At 51.6% G+C, this 21,921-nt stretch overlaps 1 protein-coding gene across 1 annotated transcript; it reads right to left on the bottom strand.

Moving 5' to 3' along the window:
* Positions 1-10,785: 10,785 nt before the first annotated feature.
* LOC136993044 (olfactory receptor 14J1-like) lies at positions 10,786-11,745 on the bottom strand. Its single transcript, XM_067303062.1, has one exon. The coding sequence runs from the start codon at positions 11,743-11,745 to the stop codon at positions 10,786-10,788; it is 960 nt and encodes a 319-aa protein (XP_067159163.1).
* Between the last annotated feature and the right edge of the window lie 10,176 nt (positions 11,746-21,921).

Raw genomic sequence — 21,921 nt, 5'->3', positions numbered from 1 at the left:
ACAACTTTATATGGGCACCAGGTGGGACAGAGCAGTCTCACTGAAAGTGGAATGAATCCAAGCATTTGTGTAGCAACATGGTGACAAATAATAATAACAACAACAATAGTAGTGATAATGAAAATAAAGTGCACAAACAAAGCTCAGTCCTGGTATGGGACGTAGGGGGAGTCATTTGTGGGGAGCAATGGCAATGTCACCACTGCTGAAAAATGTCCATGAAAGCACTTTCCTCAGGGCATGTTTGAGCTCCTTGTTCCTCATGCTGTAGATGAGAGGGTTCACTGTTGGAGGCACCACCGAATACAGAACAGCCACTACCAAATCCAGAGCTGGGGAGGAGATGGAAGGGGGCTTCAGGTAGGCAAACAGGTCAGTGCTGACAAACAGGGAGAACACGGCCAGGTGAGGGATGCACGTGGAAAAGGCTTTGTGTCGTCCCTGCTCAGAGGGGATCCTCAGCACAACTGTGAAGATCTGCACATAGGACAGTACAATAAAAACGAAACACCCAAAGACTAAAAAGGCACTAACCACAAGAAGCCCAACTTCCCTGAGGTAGGAGTCCAAGCAGGAGAGCTTGAGGATCTGGGGGATTTCACAGAAGAACTGGTCCACTGTGTTGCCTTGGCAGAGTGGTACTGAAAATGTGTTAGCAGTGTGCAGGGCAGAACAGAGAAAACCACTGGCCCAGGCAGCTGCTGCCATTCTGACACAAGCTCTGCTGCCCATGAGTGTGCTATAGTGCAGGGGTCTGCAGATGGCAACAAAGCGGTCATAGGCCATGACAGTGAGGAGACAATACTCTCCTCCTAAAAAGAGGGCAACCAGAAAGACTTGAGCAGCACATCCTGGGTAGGAAATGGTCCTCGTGTTGCTCAGGGAATTGGCCATGGATTTGGGGACAGTGGCGGAGATTAAGCCAAGGTCAAGGAAGGAGAGGTTGAGGAGGAAGAAGTACATGGGGTTGTGGAGGCGGTGGTCGCAAGCTACGGCTGTGATGATGAGGCTGTTGCCCAGGAGGGCAGCCAGGTAGATGCCCAGGAAGAATGAGAAGTGCAAGAGCTGCAGCTCCCGCGTGTCCGCAAATGCCAGGAGGAGGAACTCGTTGAGGGAGCTGCTGTTGGACATTTTGCTATGTCCAGGCATCAGGGACTGTGTAAAGAAGAAAAGAAATTGAGAATTTAGGAGAGACTTTTCAAGCAAAGAACCTGCCAAATGTTGCAGTCCTCATCCAAGCCCCCAAATTGCCTCTCTCTTTACTGAGAGGATCTTTGTGCAGCTCCCTTGCTTGAGCTCCGCTTTGCCCTGGCTGAGTGTGCTGTGAGGAGCAGGGACCTCTGCCCAAGGGCTCCACAGGAGTCAATTGTGCTGTAAAGCTGTGGGCACAGGGGAATGGGGGTGACCAGCTATGACAGTCACAAATTCTGTCAGGTGAAAGGCACTCATCGTGTACAAGGGCTTTTCAGCATCTGCACCCAGAATTCTAAAGAATGAGGTTTGAGGAACAGAGTTTCAGGGATTTTTTATTTTCTTTGAGATGTCCTTGTCACCCCTGGGGAGTGTTCCTCCAAGATAGAAATCTTGGAATTTCCACTCTGAGTCCTGAGAAAAACGGATTCACTGTCCCTTGTTGCAGAGTGAGGAAAACTAGTCTGTGTATCAGTCTTGTTCCCAGCTGTCCTGTGCTTCCATCTCTTGGTGCTGGAGGATGATCACACTCATATGTTGCCCTAGAAAGAAACCAGCTCCTGCTGAGAGCAGACGAATTCAGTTTCAAAGTGCACATCTCCAAACTTCTCACCCTTTCTCCGGGCACCTGACGGAGCTCTCCACGCTCCCCTTCAAGCCAAGGACACACAGGGCTCTTTCCAGATGCCCACATACAGCCTCCCACCACCATCTCCATACTCTCAGCATCTCTGCACTTTCCTCATGGGCCTCTCAGATATCACAGAGATGCTATGAGACAGCTGTGTCTTTCTGGAGGGCAGCAGGCAGTCTGCCAGGAGACTGTAAGGAAACAGTCAAAGGACTCTTAGGACTGGAGATGGGTTCGCCTTAAGGGAGAGTCAGCTCATTTCCCAGCCACACGGACTGCATTTTGTGGAGCGCCACAAGTTAGAATGGGGCTGGGGCAACCTCTTTCCCATGCAGACCCCTCTGCTGCACAACTTGCAGCATCAGTGTCTGAACTGCAGCTGAAACTTCCCACCCCAGAGAGCCCGAGAGCAACAAGAGGAGCAGCATGGACAGGAGGGGAAACAAGGAGCAGCACCACGATCCTGCTGCCAAGGGAGGCAAGAAGAGAGAGACAGACAGGAACTCAGGAAAGCCTTCACCTTACCAGCTAGGCATGCCACCTCGCAGGCAGTGACATCGCAGGGCAGTCACTCTCAGTCCCTTTGTCGGGCACCTCTCCTCTGCCAGAGGTCGGGCTGCAGAGGAGGCAGCTCATGCCCTCGACCCCATGGCTGTCAGGGCAGAGGCTCTGCTGCATGGGAGAGGAGACACAGGGAGCTTGCTCAGAGGAAGGTGTCTGCATCGGAGGGACTGACCATGACTTGCCCAAATCCATCCTCCCATGATGATTCTATTGGCACTTCCCTCTCATTCCCTGCCCATCTCTGCAGCCTGGAGCTGCTCCTGCTGCCTGCAGCTTTCTCTCTCCCAACATCTTTTCCCTGTCCGTACTCACAGACCCTGTCCCACCCTCTCTGTGTGCAGTTCTGCCCTGCAGAAACCTCCTGGATCAGGGCACTGTCCAGGGCATCTCTGTGCTCACAGGTCCTAAGGAGCAGGTCACATAAGCCCTGATAAGTCCATAAAGGTGCTGCTGGTGCTGCTGTAGGTGGAGGTGGAGTTGAAAGGGTTTGCTGAGCTTTCTCACAGACCTACTGATCTCTGAGAGGGAAGGTCAGTGAGTCCCAGTTCCTTGCCAAACCACAAAACGCTTTCCTTTTTTCTCCCTGCCAACATTATGAAACTGAAAGCCCTGGAAGGAAAGCTCCTTCCCTTTCAAGTAGCTTTTTTTGCACCTTCCTCTGCAGTGCAGGGACACTGCTCTGAATCACAGCCCTGTGCAGACCTGTGTGCATGTCCCAGCTTCACAGCCCTGCAGCTGTCCTTGGGAGAAAGTAGCAGTATGCTCTGTCCCTGTGATGGTGTAGCAGGGAAGGCCTGCTCTGAAGCGTCTCACCCTCCTCTGCAAAGGAGAGCGATCCTTAAAAAACCTATCAGTCATGGGATGGCCTGCGTTTAGAAGACCCTTCCAGGAACCTCAGTAGCATTGCCCTGCAGCCAGAGACTTACCGTGTCAAGGGCTGTGAAGGCTTCTCTCACAATAAGCTCTCCTCTCTCCTCCCACTCCACACTGCCTTGCACTTCTCTCTGGCTTCTCTCCTCTCATGTCAGCAGCAGCAGGCAGCACCCGGAACCCTGCTGCTCTTTGCAGAGGAGCTGCTCCTGCACACAGCTTGCCATGACTTCCCTCCATCCCCGGAGCCTGACCCTGCTCTGGACCAGAGGCCCAGGTGAGCTCATGAATTTCCCTGTCCCTTGTGCTCCCTCCTCCTGGGAAATGTTCACTGGAATAAACTAAAATAATCACTGATGGTCCCTCTCTAAACAATACAGAGAGACCAGTTACAGCATTGTCCCTTGTTTCATCAGAGGATGGTTTTATCAGAGGATGGTTATCTACGAGAGGTGGAAACATCCCACCCTGGAAACTCATATTCCCATGTCTTAACTAGGCAGGACACCTAGAAGCGGACAAGAAGGGAGGTCATTCACCCATGATTCAGGTTTTCATTCAGATGAGTCAGTCTGGGCATTGCATGCCCGTTTAGAAGCACCTGGGATGCAGTGGGATGCAGATCCCTCCTGTGAACTCCACAGACACACAGGAGGTGGGATTCCCCTTTACAAAACTAAAGTTTGCACAACACAGATGTCTGCACGGGAGCTCCTTGTCTAAGTTCCCATTATAAACCCTGGAGATGGAGGGTGGGAGTCAGTTGCTCACAAACAAACACCTGGTGACATTGGAAGAGACAGAGGTGGACCAATACATGTGCCAGAGTCTTCTTGCTCTGATGGAGCAGCTATGACACCCCGATCCTTCTAGAGCATGAGGTGGGGGCCAGGTGGAGAATTCCCTTGGCCATCTCAAATGACACTAGATGCCTCCTACTACTAGGGCTCCACTCACTATAAAGCTGAGACATAGGAAGATCCCAATGTTACAAACAGCTAATGCAATTCAGTGCAGACACTTGATTTAATGACATAGAAATAGGCTGGCAGGGCCATGTCGGATGCCTGTTGTGTCCAGCACATCCACATGTCTCTAGTAGTACCAGCATGGGACCTACAGGAAGCCATGCCTTTTTGGAGTGCTTGCTGGGCAAGTGCCCCAGGGCACCTTGGGTTTCCTACCTGTGCCCAAACAAATGAATCCCACCACTGCCTTTAGGCACAGTCTGCACTGTCTACATCCAAGCATGCTGCACAAGTGGGAGGCACATCACACCAAGGGCTCCACTCTAGTCTCTGCACTCTCAAACCCTTCTAGCTCTCCTCCTCCTGAACCCCTTCTCACTCCCAATATGATGTGAACAGGGACTGTGCTGATGATGTCCTCAAGGTGGCTGGATCACAGGCCCAGGGACTTCTTCAGTGGCACCTTGTCCTTCCTGGAGATTGGTTCACCTCTGTCACAGGCCCCAAGGTGCTGCAGAGTCAGCTCAGGCAGCAAACCCCTCTCCTGCCATTCCTGCACACCCCAGCTCTGTTTCTCCCTGGCCTTGGGCACTGCAGGGTTTGCTCTTTTAGGGGGAACCTCCTTTCACCATTGCTTTGCCACCTGTTATCCAGGCCAGCATGTCACCACTTCCAATCAAAGCCTTTGCATGCATATGGTCCTTGGTAACATGTTTCCCTGTGACAGATCTTCAGTCAGTGCCACAGCTGATGCTCTGCTGCCCAAATATATGCAAACATATGAAGCCTGGGATGCAGCCAGGAGCAGATGGAGATGCACAAGCTGTCAGAGGAGTGCCACATGGTTGGAATAACTGAGATGTGGTGGGATCACCAGCACGACTGGAGTCCTTCAAAGGCAGGGTACAAGTTCTTCAGGAGACACCACCAGGGAAGATGAGGAGGGGGAATGCCCTGTGTGTGAAGGGGTAGCTTGGATGTACGGAGCTCTTCCATGGGATGGACAAAGGGAGGCAGCTCTGAAGGGCAGAGGAGCTCAGGAGAGCCAACAGGTCATTAAGCACCTTTCAAGCACAAGAATGCTCCATAAGGTACAGTTTGTCAAATTAGTAGCCATCTCTGGAGCCCAGCTTGGCTAAACAGGGAGCTCCCATGTTGGTTCCAGGGCAATGAGGCAGCATACGGAAAGGGGAAGAACCGAGAGGCTGCAAAGGAGGAATTTAGAAATATTGTCCAGCAAAGTAGGGATGGTGTTAAGGAAGCCAAAGCTCCTCTGCGATAGAGACACTTGCAGGGGATGTGAAGGACAGGAAGAAGAGCTGCTACTGCTTCAGTAACAGTAAAAGAATACAACAGATAATGCGGCGACGCTGCTGACTGGGGCAGGGATTCTAGCAAAAGTGGATGTAGATAGGTCCGGGGAAGTCAAGTCCTTCCTGGCTTCAGTCTTCACCAGCAAGGTCTCCTGAGCTGTTGTGCCTAGAGTCAGGACTCCTGAGGAGGAAAGCAACCTGCAGTGCCTAAGTCTTGAGTGAGGAATGACTTGCAAGAACTCAACCCCTACAAGTCTATGGGATTGGATGGCTGGCATCCATGGACATTGAGAGAGCTGGCTGCTGTGAAAGCAAGGTTGCTCTCTATCCTCTTTGAAAGGCTGTGGAGATCTTGGGTGGCAGGGAGTGGTCCCAATGACCAGAAGAAGGAATAAGTTGTGCTCATCTTCAAAAAAAGGTGCCCAGGACAGATCAGGGAGCTGCAGGCCATTCAGCCTCACATTGGTGAGGGGTGTGTCATGGAGCCAATCCTCTCAGATCACATTTCTGGGCACATGAGGGAGAAGAAGATGTCTGGGAACAGTCAGCATGGAGTTATGCAAGGTGAATCAGTCCTGACCCACCTGATTGCCTTCTGTGATAAAAGATGAGTACTTGTTGAGGAGAGGAGAGTAGTGGATGTCCAGTAGGCATCCAGAAGGGCAAAAAGCTGGTTGGATGATCGAGATCAGAGGGTTTTCATGAATGGGTCACGCTTTACGGGGAAGCCAGGTAAAGGTGGGGCATGCAGAGGTCTATACTGCCCATCCTGTCCTGTTTGAAAGGCTCATCAGTGACCTGCAGAATGGAAATCCCATCATGGTTATAGATGACACTTAATTGGGGGGAAATGTTGTATGTTTGAGGGCTGCCATTCAGAGGGACCTCAGCAGGCAGTAAGAATGGGCTGTCAGGAACTTTGTGAAGTACAATGACAAATGCCAGGTCCTGTGCTTGGGATAGAGCAACACCCTGCAGTGATACAGGCTGGGGACTGCCCAGCTGGGCAGCAGCTCTATGGAGAAGGATGTGGGAGTCTTTGTGGGCAGGGAGCCGAACATCAGCCAGCAGCATTCCCTGGCAGCAAAGGAGGCCACAGTGTCCTGGGCTGCATAGCCAGGAGATCAAAGGAGGTGATTATCCCCCTCTACTCAGCATTGTTAGAGCGCCTCTAGATACTGCATCCAGTTTGGGTTCCCTGTAGAAGAACGCTGTTTGTCACTTGGAGTGAGCTCAGCGGCAGGCCCCGAAGGTGGTTGGGGGCTGGAGCACTTGCCCGGTGAGGAAAGGCTGAGGGAACAGGGCTTGTTCAGCGCAGAAAAGGGAAGGTTTTGGGGAGGACTCATAGCAGCTTCCCAGCTCAAGATTGTCACTGATAATGAACCAGGTTTTTACAGGAATTCATGGCAGGAGAATAAGAGGCAACGGTTATAAGCTGAAAGAAGTGCAGTCAAAATTGTATATGAGGAAGAAAAATCAATGAGGATCCTGAAGCATTTGAGGTGGGGTCCAGAGGGGTTATGGACTCTCTCTTCTTGGAGGCTTGCAGGATGCAGCTGGACAAAGGCCTGAGGAACTTGGTGTGAATTTGATGTTGATCCCTAAGTGAGCAAGAGGTTGGACTAGAGAGCTCCAAAGGTCCCTTCCAGCCTGAATGGTTCTGTAATTCTCTGGTGATAGCCACTGCAATTGTTGCAGGCAGAAAGTCCTTTGCTGCACATGGTTTAGCACCTGACATGGCCTCCTGAGAACCAGCCCCTCCTAGTGGTGTGAGGTTGCCTCTTGGGCCTGAAAGGTTTTCAGTTCAAGGTTTCATTATGAGTGACTGCTTGTCCAGAGTGGGCCCTCTTCACAGCCTACAACACCTGTACATGACAACACGATGGCAAATGACTGTGACAAATGCAGAAAGTCATGGCATGAGGGTGATTGCACTCTAACATCCATGAGGTCCTTTGCTGATCCAACAATATCCAGAAGGATTGGAAGAGCCTTAAACCTTCTAGAGACACACAGGTAATGTTGACTTTGACACTCTGGGAGTTGAGGTAGCCGTGTTCATTCAGCCTGGAGAAGAGAAGGCTTTGGGGACACCTAATAACAGCCTCCCTGTACCCACCAGGACACCACCAAGAAAACGGAGCCAGGCTCTTCACTGTTGTGCATGATGGGAGGGTGAAGGCCGATGGGCATTAGCTGAGAGAGGTTCATGCTGGGTGTAAGGAGAAACTTTTGACCAATCCAGAGAGTCAAGCACTGGGGCAGGTTGCCCTGAGAGGTTGTGCCATCTTCATCCTCAGAGGTTTTCGCAGAATCACAGAATCACAGAATGGTTGAAGTTGCAAGGGACCTCTGGAGATCATCTAGTCCAACCCCCCTGCTCAAGCAGGGTCACCTAGAGCACATTGCACCGCATCGCGTTCAGGCAGGTTTTGAATATCTCCAGAAAAGGAGACTCCACAACCTCTCTGGGCAATCTCTTCCAGTGCTCTGTCACCCTCACAGTGAAAAAGTTTTCCTCATGTTCAGATGGAATTGTCCGTGTTTCAGTTTTTGCCCATTGCCTCGCGTCCTGTCGCTTGGCACCACTGAAAAGAGTCTGGCTCCATCCTCTTGACACCCTCCCTTCAGATACTTGTATGCATTGATAAGATCTCCTCTCAGCCTTCTCTTCTCCAGGCTAAACAGGCCCAGCTCTCTCAGTCTTTCTCATAAGAGAGATGTTCCAGTCCCCTAATCATCTTTGTAGCCCTTCGCTGGACTTGCTCCAGCAGTGCCACATCCCTCTTGTACTGGGGAGCCCAGAACTGGACACAGTACTCCAGACGTGACCTCACTAGGGCTGAGTAGAGGGGGAGAATCACCTCCCTCGACCTGCTGGCAACACTCTTCCTCATGCACCCCAGGATACCATTGGCCTTCTTGGCCACAAGGGCACATTGCTGCCTCATGCTTAACTTGGTGTCCACCAGCACTCCCAGGTCCTTCTCCGCAGAGCTGCTTTCCAGCAGGTCAACCCCCAACCTGTACTGGTGACTGGGGTTATTCCTCCCCAGGTGCAGGACTCTGCACTTGCCTTTGTTGAACTTCATGAGGTTCCTCTCCGCTCACCTCTCCAGCCTGTCCAGGTCTCTCTGAATGGCAGCACAGCCCTCTGGTGTATCCGCCACTCCTCCCAGTTTTGTATCGTCAGCAAACTTGCTGAGGGTGCACTCTGTGCCTTCATCCAGGTCATTGATGAAGAAGTTGAACAAGACTGGAGCCAGTCCTGACCCCTGGGGGACACCGCTAGCTACAGGCCTCCAACTAGACTCTGTGCTGCTGATCACAGCCCTCGGAGCTCTGCCATTCAGCCAGTTCTCAATCCACCTCACTGTCCACTCATCTAGCCCACACTTCCTGAGCTTGTCTATGAGGATGTTATGGGAGGCAGTGTCAAAAGCCTTGCTGAAGTCTAGGTAGACAACATCCACTGCTCTCCCCTCATCTACCCAGCCAGTCATTCCATCATAGCAGGCTATCAGATTGGTTAGGCATGATTTCCCCTTGGTGAAGCCATGCTGACTACTCCTGATCACCTTCTTGTCCTCCACATGCTTGAAGATAGCCTCCAGGATGAGCTGCTCCATCACCTTTCCAGGGATGCAGGTGAGGCTGACTGGCCTGTAGTTCCCTGGGTCCTCCTTCTTGCCCTTTTTGAAGACTGGGGTGACATTGGCTTTCTTCCAGTCCTCAGGCACCTCTCCTGTTCTCCATGACCTTTCAAAGATGATGGAGAGTGGCTTAGCAATAATGTCCGCCAGCTCCCTCAGCACTCGTGGGTGCATCCCATCAGGGCCCATGGATTTGTGGGTGTCCAGTTTGCTTAAATGATCTCTAACCCACTCCTCCTCCACCAAGGGAAAGTCTTCCTTCCTCCAGACTTTCTCTCTTGCCTCCAGGGTCTGGGGTTCCTGAGGGCTGGCCTGAGCAGTAAAGAGAAGCCCTCCAGCAGCTCCTTTCCACACCTGCACAGGGAGTGATGCACCTGACAGTGCTTCTGAGAGAGGACAGTGACACAGGACAAGGGGCACTGTGAGCTGCAGTGCTGGGCACCAACTATCTGTGCTTGGTCTGGGAGTCCTGGCAGGTGGTACTGGTGACTGTAGCCCTTGAGAAACCCTCAACCCTGCTAGCAGCACTGAGTCCCCTCCATGACTGTTGGGAGCTTCTGAAGTGTCGTGGCTCCCATCAGCACCTCATCCCTCCACTGGCCCAGCCCTGCTGCCTTGCACACAGCCCCACTGTGCAGGCATCACACAGGACAGGGTGCGTTGTGGGGTGGGGAAACATCCCCCCAGCATGGTCCCCATGACAGCCCTTGGTGCCCCGTCTCCCACAGCCCTCCTGCCTAGCAGCCTCCCACCAGCCACCAGCCCCTGTCCAGCCCTGGTCCTGTCCCCCTGGGGTTAGCAGAAGGCCATGCTCCAGGGACTGCTGAGGTCTGGAGTGCACAGAGAGGCCAGGCAGGAATGGCCATCCCGCCCATACAGGTGCTGAGGCCAGAAGGCAGATGGAGCTGGTCACAATCAAAGATCACCCCTCACCAGGACCACGGGGAATGGCTAGTGCTGGAAATGACTGATACAAGAGACTGGGTGTGTGAGGAGTTTCTTGGGGCAGTTTCTCCCCTCTGGTCATGCAGCAACAAGCTGGCCTGGATCTGTGTTCTGACAGACCATCTTTGAGGCCCCCCCATGGGAGGAGGATGGTCTACAGGCCCAGCAGATGGCTCCAGCACCTCCTCTGCATGCTCCCTGACAGCCCTGCAGAGGACCCAGCAGAGGGCTCGTCCTCCCAGGGATCACAGCTGGACATCTAGTCTTCCAGCTGGGTGTGGACCCTTCTCTGGGGGTGACTTTTGGGGTAAGGACCAGCATGTGGAGTGGGGGAGATTGTATCAAGGAAATGTGCTGGGGACAGAGCGTGAAGGACAGCAGCTTTGGAGGAAGAGCCCAGCCTTCAGGCACTGCACCTGCAAGAACCTACTTTATTACAGAGATACTGTGAGGGAGTCAGCTCTGGCCCAGTGTTGGACACAACTTTATATGGGCACCAGGTGAGACAGAGCAGTCTCAGTGAAGGTGGAATGAATCCAAGCATTTGTGTAGCAATGGGGTGACAAATAATAATAACATCAGTAATAAAAGTAATAATACAAATAAAGTGAACAAATAAAGCTCAGTCCTGGTAGAGGACATAACGGGAGTCATTTGTGGAGAAAAATGGCAATGTTACCACTGCTGAAAAATGTCCATGAAATCACTTTCCTCAGGGCATCTTTGAGCTCCTTGTTCCTCATGCTGTAGATGAGAGGGTTCAGAGTTGGAGGCACAACTGCGTACAGAACAGTTACCACCAGATCCATAGCTGGGGAGGAGATGGAGGGGGGCTTCAGGTAGGCAAAGATGATAGTGCTGACAAACAGGGAGACCACGGCCAGGTGTGGGATGCACGTGGAAAAGGCTTTGTTTCGGCCCTGCTCAGAGGGGATCCTCAGCACAGCAGTAAAGATCTGCACGTAGGACAGCACAATGAAAATGAAACACCCAAATATTACAGCAGCACTAAATGCAATAAGCCCAATTTCCCTGAGGTAGGAGTTTGAGCAGGAGAGCTTGAGGATCTGGGGAACTTCACAGAAGAACTGGTCCACTGTGTTGCCTTGGCAGAGTGGTATGGAAAATGTGTTAGCAGTGTGCAGGAGAGCATTGACAAAACTACCGCCCCAGGCAGCTGCTGCCATTCTGACACAAGCCCTGTGGCCCATGAGGGTCCCATAATGCAAGGGTCTGCAGATGGCAACGTAGCGGTCATAGGCCATAACAGTGAGAAGATAATACTCTCCTCCTAACAAGAAGAGAAACAGAAAGACTTGAGCAGCACATCCTAAGTAGGAAATGGCCCTGGCATCCCACAGGGAATTGGCCATGGATTTGGGGACAGTGGTGGAGATGGTGCCAAGGTCGAGGAGGGAGAGGCTGAGGAGGAAGAAGTACATGGGGGTGTGGAGGCGGTGGTCGCAGGCTACAGCTGTGATGATGAGGCCGTTGCCCAGGATGGCAGCCAGGTAGATGCCCAGGAAGAGCGAGAAGTGCAAGAGCTGCAGCTCCCGTGTGTCTGCAAATGCCAGGAGGAGGAACTCGTTGAGGGAGCTGCTGTTTGACATTTGGCTATCTCCAGGCATGGGGGACTGTGCAAGGAAGAAAAAACACGGTGAAGTTAGAAGAGACTTTTCAAGCATGAAACCCCCAAATGTTGCAGTTCTCTGTTTGAGCTGGAGAGTGATCGCACTCATATGTTACCCTAGAAGGAAACCAGCCCCTGCTGAGAGCAGACAAGTCCAGTTTCAAAGTGCACATCTCCAAACTACTCACCCTTTCTCTGGGCACCTGATGGAGCTCCCCACACTCCCCTTCTAGCCAAGGACACACAGGGCTCTTTGCAGATGCCCACATACAGCCTCCCACCACCATCTCCATACTCTCAGCATCTCTGCACCTTCCTCATGGGGCTCTCAGTTATCACAGTGATGCCATGAGACAGCAGTGCCTTTCCAGAGGGCAGGACACCACAGGGAAACAGTCAAAGGACCGTTAGGACTGAAGATGGGCTTGCCTTAAGGGAGAGTCAGGTCATTTCCCAGCTCCATGGACTGCATTTCCTGGAGTGCAATAGGTTAGAAGGAGACTGGGGCCACCCCACTCCCATGCAGATCTGTCTGCTCCACAACTTGCAGCATCAGTGTCTGAACTGCAGCTGCAAATCCCCAACCCCAGAAAGCCCAAGAGCAAGAAGAGGAGCAGCATGGACAGGAGGGGAAACAAGGAGCAACTCCATGATCCTGCTGCCAAGGGAGACAAGGAGAGAGACAGAGAGGCATTCTGGAAAACCTTCCCCTTATCCAGCTGGTCATGCCACCTCACAGACGGTGATATTACAGGGCATTCACTCTCAGCCCCTTTGTCAGGCAGCATGAAATGGGCCCATAGCAGGAGAGATGCCCCCCTCCTCTGGCAGAGGTCTGGCTGCAGAGGAGGTGGCTCATGCCCTGCAGTTCCCTCTCATTCCCTGCCCATCTATGCTGCCTTAATCTCTCAGAGTGAAGGTTTAGGAGTCCCACTTCCTTGACAAAACATAAAATTTGTTCCTTCATTCTCCCTGCCAAAATTAGGAACCTGAAAGTGCAGAGATACCAGAAGGAAAGATCCTTCCCTTTCAAGAAGCCCTTCTCTTGATCTCCTCTTGAAAAGACCCCTTGCTTATATCCTGCGCATTGATTTGGAGCTGTGAGCAATCCTGATCCACAGAGCACCCTCTCAGGAGGAGAATGAACCTGCCCTGCCAGGGGTCTCTCCTACCACCCAGAGTTTCATCCTGCAGTGCCATGGGGAGCTCCTCGGGCAGGCTGAGTGCTGAGCCTTGTGGGCAGCAGAGTCTCTGTTCTGGGCACACAGCACTCTGGGGCACAGGAACACTGCCCTGAATTATGGCACTGAGCAGACCTGTGTGCACACCCCAGCTTCACACCCTTGCAGGATCCCTGGGAGAAGGTAGCAGCATGCCCTGTCCCTGTGACAGGGTGGCAGGGAATCCCTGCTCTGAAGCATCTCTCCCTCCTCTGCAAAGAAAAAAAAAAAAAAAGGGGGGGAGACATCCTTAAAAAACAGGTGTGAGATGGGATGGGATGGGTTGTTTTTAGAAGAGCCCTCCAGGAACCTCAGTAGAATTGCCCTGCAGCCAGAGACTTACCGTGTCAAGGGCTGTGAAGATTTCTCCCACAAGCAGCTCTCCTCTCTCCTCTCACTCCACACTGCCTTGCACTTCTCTCTGCCTTGTCACCTCTCATGTCAGCAGCAGCAGGCAGTGCCCGGAGCCCTGCTGCTCTTTGCAGAGGAGCTGCTCCTGCACACAGCTGTCTCTGGGCAGTGCTGCCCACTTGCCATGAGCTCCCTCCATCCCCGTAGCCTGGCCCCACTCAGGAGCAGAGGCCCAGCTGAAGGCATGAATTTCCCTGTCCCTTGTGCTCCCTCCTCCTGGGAAATGTTCACTGCAATAAACTAAAATAGTCAGTTATTTTCCTTTGATAAAGAGTGGAGAGAGACTGATTCCACCATTGCAATTTATCTTATCAGAGAAAGGTTATCTACGAAAAGTGGAAACGTCCCACTCAGGAAGCCCCTAGTCCCATCTCTTAGCTAGGCAGGACACCTAGACAGGGACAAGAAGAGAACTTGTTTTCCCGTTGTTCAGGAATTGGTTCAGATGAGTCAGTTTGGGCTTCTCGGGTGCTTTAGAAGACGCTGGGATGGCATAGGATTCAGATCCTTCCTGTGAGCTCCACAAAAAAACACAAAGGGGGTGGGAGTCCCCTTGCCCAGGCAGAAGTGAGCACAGCAGGGATGTCTGCATGAAAGATCTTGGTCTATGCTCCCATTTTAATCACTGGAGATGGAGGGCGCAATCAGTTGCTCACACACAAACACCTGATGACTCTGGAAGAGATAGAGGTGGTCCAAGGCATGTGCCAGTGTCTACTTGCTCTGATGGAGCAAGTGTGACACCTACATCCTTCTAGAGCATGAGTTGGGGGCCAGGTAGGAATTGCCTTGGCCACCTGCAATGATATTAGATGTCCACTGCTACCAGAGCTCCACTCACTAGGAAGCTGAGACACATGCAGATCCCAACATTGCAAACAGTTGATGTCATCCAGTGCTGGCACTTGATTCAGTAACACAGAAATAGGCCTGCAGGGCCATGTTGGATGCCTGTGGGGTCCGGCACAACCACATGTCTCTAGCAGATACACCATGGGACCTCTAGGAATACCATGCCCCCTTGCAGTGGGTGCTGGGCAAGCACACCAGGACATCTCAGGTTTCCTACCTGTTCCCAAACAACTGGATCCCACCACTGCCTTTAGGCCAAGTCCTTCTGATCTACAGCCAAGCATGCTTCATAAATGGGAGAGGCACATCCCACCAAGGTCTCTGCTCTAGTCTCTGTACCCTTAAAACATTCTAGCTTTCCTCCCCCTGAACCTCTTCTCACCCCCAGATGATATGAACAGGCACTGGGTTAATGATGACCTCAAGGTGCCAAATCACATGCTGCCCAGGCCTGGGGATTTCTTCAGTGGCGCCTTGTCCTTCCTGGAGACCAGTTTACCTCTGTCACAGGCCCAGTGGTGCCACAGAGTCAGCTCAGACAGCCAACGCCTTTCCTGGCATTCCTGCACAGCCCAGCTCTGTTTCTTGCTGGCCTTGGGCACTGCAGGCTTTGCTCTCTCAGTGGGAACCTCCTTTCACCATTACATTGCCACCTGCTATCTAGGCCAGCATGTTTCTGCTCTGAAGTGTGGCCACTGCACACATGGTGTCCTTGGCTCATGGTAACAGGTTTTGCCATTACAATTCTGTTCCCTGTGCCACAGCTGAAGCCCTGCAACCCAAATATACACAAGTGCATACTGTGTTCAGCTGGGGCTCCCTGTAGAACAATGCTGTTGATCGCATGGAGTGAGTCCAGTGGCAGGACCCCAAGGTGGTTGGGAGATGGAGCACTTACCCTGTGAGGAGAGGCTGAGGGAACGGTTTTGTTCAGTGCAGAGAAAGGAAGGTTTTTTGGGACGACTCATAGCAGATTCCCAACTCAAAGTTGCCACTGAGAATGAACCAGGTTTTTACAGGCAGGAGAATGAGAGGCCAAGGTTATAAGCTGAAACAAGTGCAGTCAAAATTGTATAGAAGGAAGAAAAATCAATGAGGACCATGAAGCATTTAAACTGGGGTCCAGAGGGGTTATGGACTCTCTCTTCTGGGAGGCTTGCAGGACACAACTGGACAAAGGCCTGAGGAACATGTTCTGAATTCAGTGTTGATACCTAAGTGAGCAAGAGGTTGGACGACAGTCCCCCCACGGTCCCTTCCAGCCTGAATGATTTGGTGATTTTGTCCTCTCTGGCGATAGCCACTGCAAATCTTGCAGGCAGCAAATCCTTTGCTGCAAATGGTTTAGCACCTGACATGGCCTCTCCAGAGCCAGCCCCTCCTAGTGGTGTGAGGTTTCCTCTTGGGCCTGAAAGGTTTTCAGTTCAAGGTTTCATTAAGAGTGACTGCTTGTCCAGAGTGAGTCCTCTTCACAGCCTACAACACCTGTACATTACAACATGATGCCAAATGAGTATGACACAAACAAAAAGTCATGGCATGAGGGTGATTGCACTCTAACATCCATGAGGTCCTTTGCTGATCCAACAATATCCAGAAGGATTGGAAGAGCCTTAAAGCTCCTAGGCACACCTAGGTAGTGTTGTCACTCTGGGAGGTGAGGGAGGTGTGTTTGTTCAGCCTGGAGAAGAGAAGGATTTGGGACACCTAATAGCAGCCTTCCCGTACCCACCAGGACATCACCAAGAAAACGGAGCCAGGCTCTTCACCACTGTGCATGATGGGAGGATGAGGCCAATGGCCATTAGCTGAAACAAGAGATGTCCGGCTGGGTGTAAGGAGGAACTTTTGACCCATCCAGAGAGTCAAGCACTGGGGCAGGTTGCCCTGAGAGGCTGTGCCATCTCCATCCTCAGAGGTTTTCAAGTCCTCAGTGAGTAAAGCCCTGAGAAATCTGGAGCTGATAGCTGACCCTGCTGTGGGAAGGAGGTTGGGCCAGAGACATCCTGAGGTCCCTTCTATCCGGAAAGATTCTGCATTTCCTTTCACATTGTGTCTTCTCTTTTTGACCTTAGGGAAAACCTTCAGCTTCCCTGTGTCCTTGGAAGTAGGTTTCCCAAATGTGTGACCAGATCAACTGCATGTTCCTTGTCCTGCTCCAGTCAGAGTCCTTCAGGTTCCAGACTGCTTGGCAGCCACCCTCAAATAGCCTTGATTTTTCTTTTGCTTCACCTTTTACTGAATTTTTCCCTCTTCTCCACCTTCCAAATTCTTCAACATCCTGATACCCTCCCATGAGGTCAGCCAACCCCTCTTTACCCTTTCCCCATTGACCCTGGATTTGCTTTCTTTGTACATTCACTTGGCTTCTCCGAGATGCTTGCCATGGTGATCCCTACTTTTGCCTGCACACACTCCCTTTAAACGACTTCCTCCTTTTATTATGTGCAGTGTCCTGCAGGTCCTCCTGCTGTTATCCTGTCAGAGGCATCACAAGACAGGATGAGTCATCTGCACACACTCATTTACAGCTGACACAAGGGAGCTTCAGTCCAGAGGGGCTTTGAGAAACTTGGGGATTTGGCCAACAGAAACCTCATGCTGTTGTAGAAGGAGAAGTGGCCAGTCCTACATCTGGTGGTAGAAGAGCCCATGCATCAGGAGAGGCTGGCACCTGACCATCAGAGGAGTGACCCTGAGGAGAAGGGCCTGGACATTACGAGGGATGCCATGTGAGCCAGTGGTGCACGCTCACTGCAAATGACGCTAGCTGCATACGAGGCTGCTTCAGGAAGAGTGTGGCCACCCAAACAAGTGGAATTATCATACCCTTTGACTAGGCCTGGTGTGGCTGCATCTGGAATAGCGTGTCCCAGAGTGGACTGCCCAGTGCTGGAGGAATGGGGAGGAACTGGAGAGGGTCCAGATGAATCTTCCAAGATGGGGTTAGTGTCCTGAAGCACATGGCCTGTATGCAGAGTTTGAGGGACCTGGGCTTCTTCAGCCTGGTGAAACAGAGGCAAAGGGCAATACAGCAGCAGCCTCCGAGTGCTTGAAGAGATCATGGATCTCTTCTTGGTAGTGGGAAACAGCATGAGGAGGGGAAACCAGGCTAAAACAGGAACTCACATCTCAACTCCAGGGCAATAAGGCATCATAAAAGCAGCAGAAGGAGGGAGAAGCTGAAAAGGAGGAATTCAAAAATATTGCCCAGTAAAGTAGGGATGGTGTTAGGGAAGCCAAAGCTCTCAGAGGGTACACTCTGGCAGTGGACATCAAAGGCATGAAGAAGAGCTGCTACTGCTTCAGGAATGGTAAAGAATAAAAGGAAAATGTTGGTTCTTTGCTGAAGGGGGCAGAGAATCTAGTAAGAGCAGATGTAGGTAGGTCTGAGGAGCTCAGTGCCTTTTTGGCTTCTATCTTCTCCAACAAGGTCTCCCGGGCTGTTGTGCCTAGAGTCAGGGCTCCAGACGAGAAAAGCAACCAACAGTGCATGAGGGCTGAGTGAGGGATGACTTGCAAGAACTCCACCCCTACAAGTCAGTGGGGTTGGAATGGCTGCACCCAAGGGCACTGAGAGCTGGCTGCTATCATAGAAAGGCTGCCCTCTGTCATCTTCGAAAGGTTGTGGAGATGGGGTGAGGTCGCAATAACTGCAGAAAGGCAAACGTTACATCCACTCTCAAGAAAGGCCCAGAGGGCAATCCAGAGAATGACAGGCCGTTCAGCCTCAACTGGTTGAGGAGTGTGTCATGGAGTGAGTCCACTCATTTCTGGGCACATGAGGGAGAAGAAGGTGATAGGGAAGAGGCAGCACGGATTTACCCAGGGCAAATTGTGCCTCACCAACCTGATTGCCTTCTAGGATTGCATAGCTATATTTGTGTTTGGAGAGCAGAAAATGTCTTTCAGCTTGATTTGAGCAAGGGGTTTGACACTGTCTCCCACAATATCCTTGTGGAATACAATTTAGAAATTTACCGCCTAGATGGGTGCACAACCAGATGACTTGATTAGTGACATGGAAGAGGCAATCCTCACTATGCTTGTTGAGGACAAAAAACCTGCAGGGGGCCCCAGCCATATCCTTGAGTGCTGCCATTCAGAGGGCCCTAGACAGGCAGGAGGAATGGGCTGTCAACACATGGAGTCCAGGGTATGAGCCACCTCCTTTGCATCCAGACCTCTTGCAGGCACATTAGAACATTACAGTCTAGAAGAGTAGACAACTGGATGGGTAAAAAGCTGCTTGGATGACCAGAGGCTCAGAGGGCAGTGGTGAATGGGTAGTACTCTTCCTGGAGGCCAGGGAGAAGTGGAGCACCGTGGGCTCTCTCCAGGAACTTGTCCTGTTTATCATCTGTATCAGTGACATGGAGGAGGCAACACTCATCATGCCTGTAGATGAGGGCTGCCATTCAGAGGGAACTAGACAGGCAGGAGGAATGGGCTGTCAGCAACCTCATGGAATTCAACAAGGACAAATGCCAGGGCTTGCACCTGCGATAAACCAATACCCCACAGTGTTACAGGCTGGGGCCTGAGGGTCTGGGGAGCAGTTCTGTGGAAAAGGACCTGAGGGTGCTGGGGGACAGGAGGCAGAACATGAGGCAGCAGCATTCCCTGGCAGCAAAGAAGGCCAGAAGCATCGTGGGCTGTATGAGCAGGAGCACAGCCAGGAGGCGGAGGGAAATGGTGATCGTCTTCTAGTCAGTATTCATTAGGCCACGCCTAGAACCCTGCATCGAGGTTTGGGTTCCCAGAAGAAGACAGAGGTTGATAACTCGGAGCGAGTCTGGCCGAGGGCCCTCACAACAGTCAGGGAACTGGAGCACTTGCTTGGTGAGGAAGCATTGGAACCTGTTGCCCAGACAGCGCTGCACAGTCTCCTCCTTTGGATGTTGCCAACACCAGACTGGATGAAGCCCAGAGCAACCTGGCCTGACCCCAGAGCTGACCCTGCTGGGAGCAAGGAATTTGGACTGGAGACCCCCTCAGGTCCCTTCCACCCTGAAGGAGTCCATGGTTCTTCCCACTCTCAGTCTTCTCTTGTGGATGTCAGGGAAAGCACGCAGGTGCCCTGTGACCGTGGAAGCAGGCCGCCCTTCCTGTCCTCCTCGAGGCAGAATTATTCAGATGCAGGGCTTCTTGGCAGGAATCCCCAAGACGGTCCTGATCAGTCCTTTTTTCTTCCACCCCTCCTAAGTCTGTCTCTTTTACCATTCTGATCCCATCCCATACAGCCCACCCCAATCCTTCTCACACTTACCTCATTGGCATTCTGGATGTTTTTTTTTGTTTATTTGTTTGTTCTCTTTTGTTTTGTTTTATTTTGACACAGAGGAGCTTCAGTCCTGAAGGAACTTGAGAAGTTTGGGTGATTTGGACAAGTACCTCATGAAGGTTTACAAGTGAAGAGTCAACTGCTGTGCCTAGGTGGGAATAACCCCATCCACGAGGAGAAGCTGAGGGACCCAGTCTTCTTTAGCCTGCTGAAGTGGAGGCAAAGGGTAGTAGAGTCGTTGTCTGTGTCCGCTTGAAGGGTGTTTTCAGAGATGATGGAGCTTTTCTTGGCAGTGGGAAACAGCATGAGAAGGGGAAAGAGCCACAAACTGCATCTTGAGAGGTTCAGACTGCACTTCAGGTCAAAAGAATGTCACTCCTAGGGCAGTGCTGAGGTGCAACACGTCACCCAGAGGGCGTCTGTGATCAGCCCCTGCCTTTGTGTTTCAAGGAAAAGCAAGTGAGGACAGGAAGACATCAGGAGAGGTAGGGAGATCACGGGGTGAGAGCAAGGTGGGGAAGCAGCTTGGGTGTGTACAGTCTGCAGGGAAAGAGGCACAGGCGTGGGAAAGCATATGACAGCCTGTGGTGGAGGTGGCTGAGGGCACTGCCAAGGCTGAAAGCTCCCAACACAGCTAGGTTTTTGTCCTCTTGGCCATGGCTGGTGTCTCTGACACCGAGGCCCATGAAAAGATGCCATTCCTTAAAGCACTGTGGCCTTGCAGCCTCCTTGTCCCTTGGGAGCCCAGAAGGTGTCTTATCATGGTCCTGCACTTAGCCTTGTGCACCCCCACCCTCAAACTGCCCCCAGGAAGAGACCTGAGCAATGTGTGATGGAAATCATCACCCTACCCAGGGGCTGGCTCCCAGTGCCTGGTCACTCTGTTTGATAACACACATCAAGGTTGACTTGGCATCACAGACACCCTCACATTGCCTTTGCCTACCTGCAATCAGGGACTCCAACTTTTGCCTCTAATCAGCCCCTGGGGAGCCTTTCTTGAATATGGCCCTCAGTGGGACCCATTATCTTTCCAAGAAAATTGTGATTTGCTTCTTGAGAGGTTTCTTCAGCCTCTTCTCTGCATCTGAGGTTCATGGGCTCAGCACCAGATACAGCCGAGGGGTCATTAAAATGCAAAAAAAAAACACCTAAGGAGCCATGCCTCTTTCCATAATTTTCTTCAGTTCTTCAATTCTCGTGTCACTAATTGGAAGGTTTGCAGGAGTGTATTGAAATTAGGCAGATTTCAATGAGCACCTGAACAAGAAAGATGTCTGCTTCTGAAGCTTTCTTGATTCTTCATTTTTCAGAATAAGTCATAGCCACATTCCCCAATTCATACTGACCCACAGTGTCTCCTAATGAAGTCTGGACATGTAGGAAAAGCAGTGTTTTTGATAGGAGACATGTATGGAGAACCTTCCTCCCCAGCTCCCCAGCCCTGCCATTGCCCTCATCAGCCACTGGGGACTTCACATCACTCTTGTGAAAAATCTAACCTTCTGCCACACAGTTCTCTAGCTGAATGTTACAGCTCGCCTTCACCAATTTCCACCTGCTTTCCTTCAAGAACTAGCTGCAGACAGACACAGAAGGGTTTTTCTTAATTGCAAACAAACACATTATAAATTGGAACAGTTTAATAAAAGATGCCATGCCTCCAGTGAGGTCCACTGCCCACAAGGCATAACCTGCCTTGAAATGTTTTCCACACATAGATAGGAAAGGATAGACAAGAAACACAACAAAGGAGCTGGCTAAAGAGACAAGGAGACTGCTGAAAGACGAGGCAAGCTTCAGACTCCCAGCAGCTCAGAGCAGCAACTGGAGAGTTGAGAGGTACCTGAATGGATAAAGAGCAAGGGGAAAAAGAAAACTGGAAAACTATGGAAAGTGCATATGCCCAGATCGTCTGATGCAAAGATGCCTTTAGAAATGACCAATTTAATCAGGACATGTGGAAATATGTGAGAGATCACTGAGACTTAATCCACAGCCTAATAGACAGAGCAGTGGAAACACAAGGTCAAGGGCAGATCAATATTTCTTCTCCCAAGATTCATACCCTTCCTGAAGATTTCCACTCTTTCATCACAGGAAAACACTGACATTAAAATGAGCCAGTCATTTGAGCTGATGAAAGTGTGTTTCTATTTTTGAAATGTTGAAAACAATTCTTCACCTTTCCAGGCAGAGCTCAGTTGTCCAACCACAAGCACCCAGTGGCACTTGGAGAGGCCCCGGTGTCTCTGAGGGGCCTGCCTGGGCCTGGCAGCTCTCACAGGGGACCTGTGGGAGACTGGAGCCCCCCAGAGCTGCAGAGGGAGGCTGGGCAGAGGGGACCAGGGCACCTGCAATGGCACCAGCCACCCATGACCCTGTGACT

This window comes from Apteryx mantelli, chromosome 11, assembly GCF_036417845.1.
Source record: "Apteryx mantelli isolate bAptMan1 chromosome 11, bAptMan1.hap1, whole genome shotgun sequence".
Taxonomy (NCBI): domain Eukaryota; kingdom Metazoa; phylum Chordata; class Aves; order Apterygiformes; family Apterygidae; genus Apteryx; species Apteryx mantelli.
This window is presented reverse-complemented; position numbering and strand designations above follow the sequence as displayed.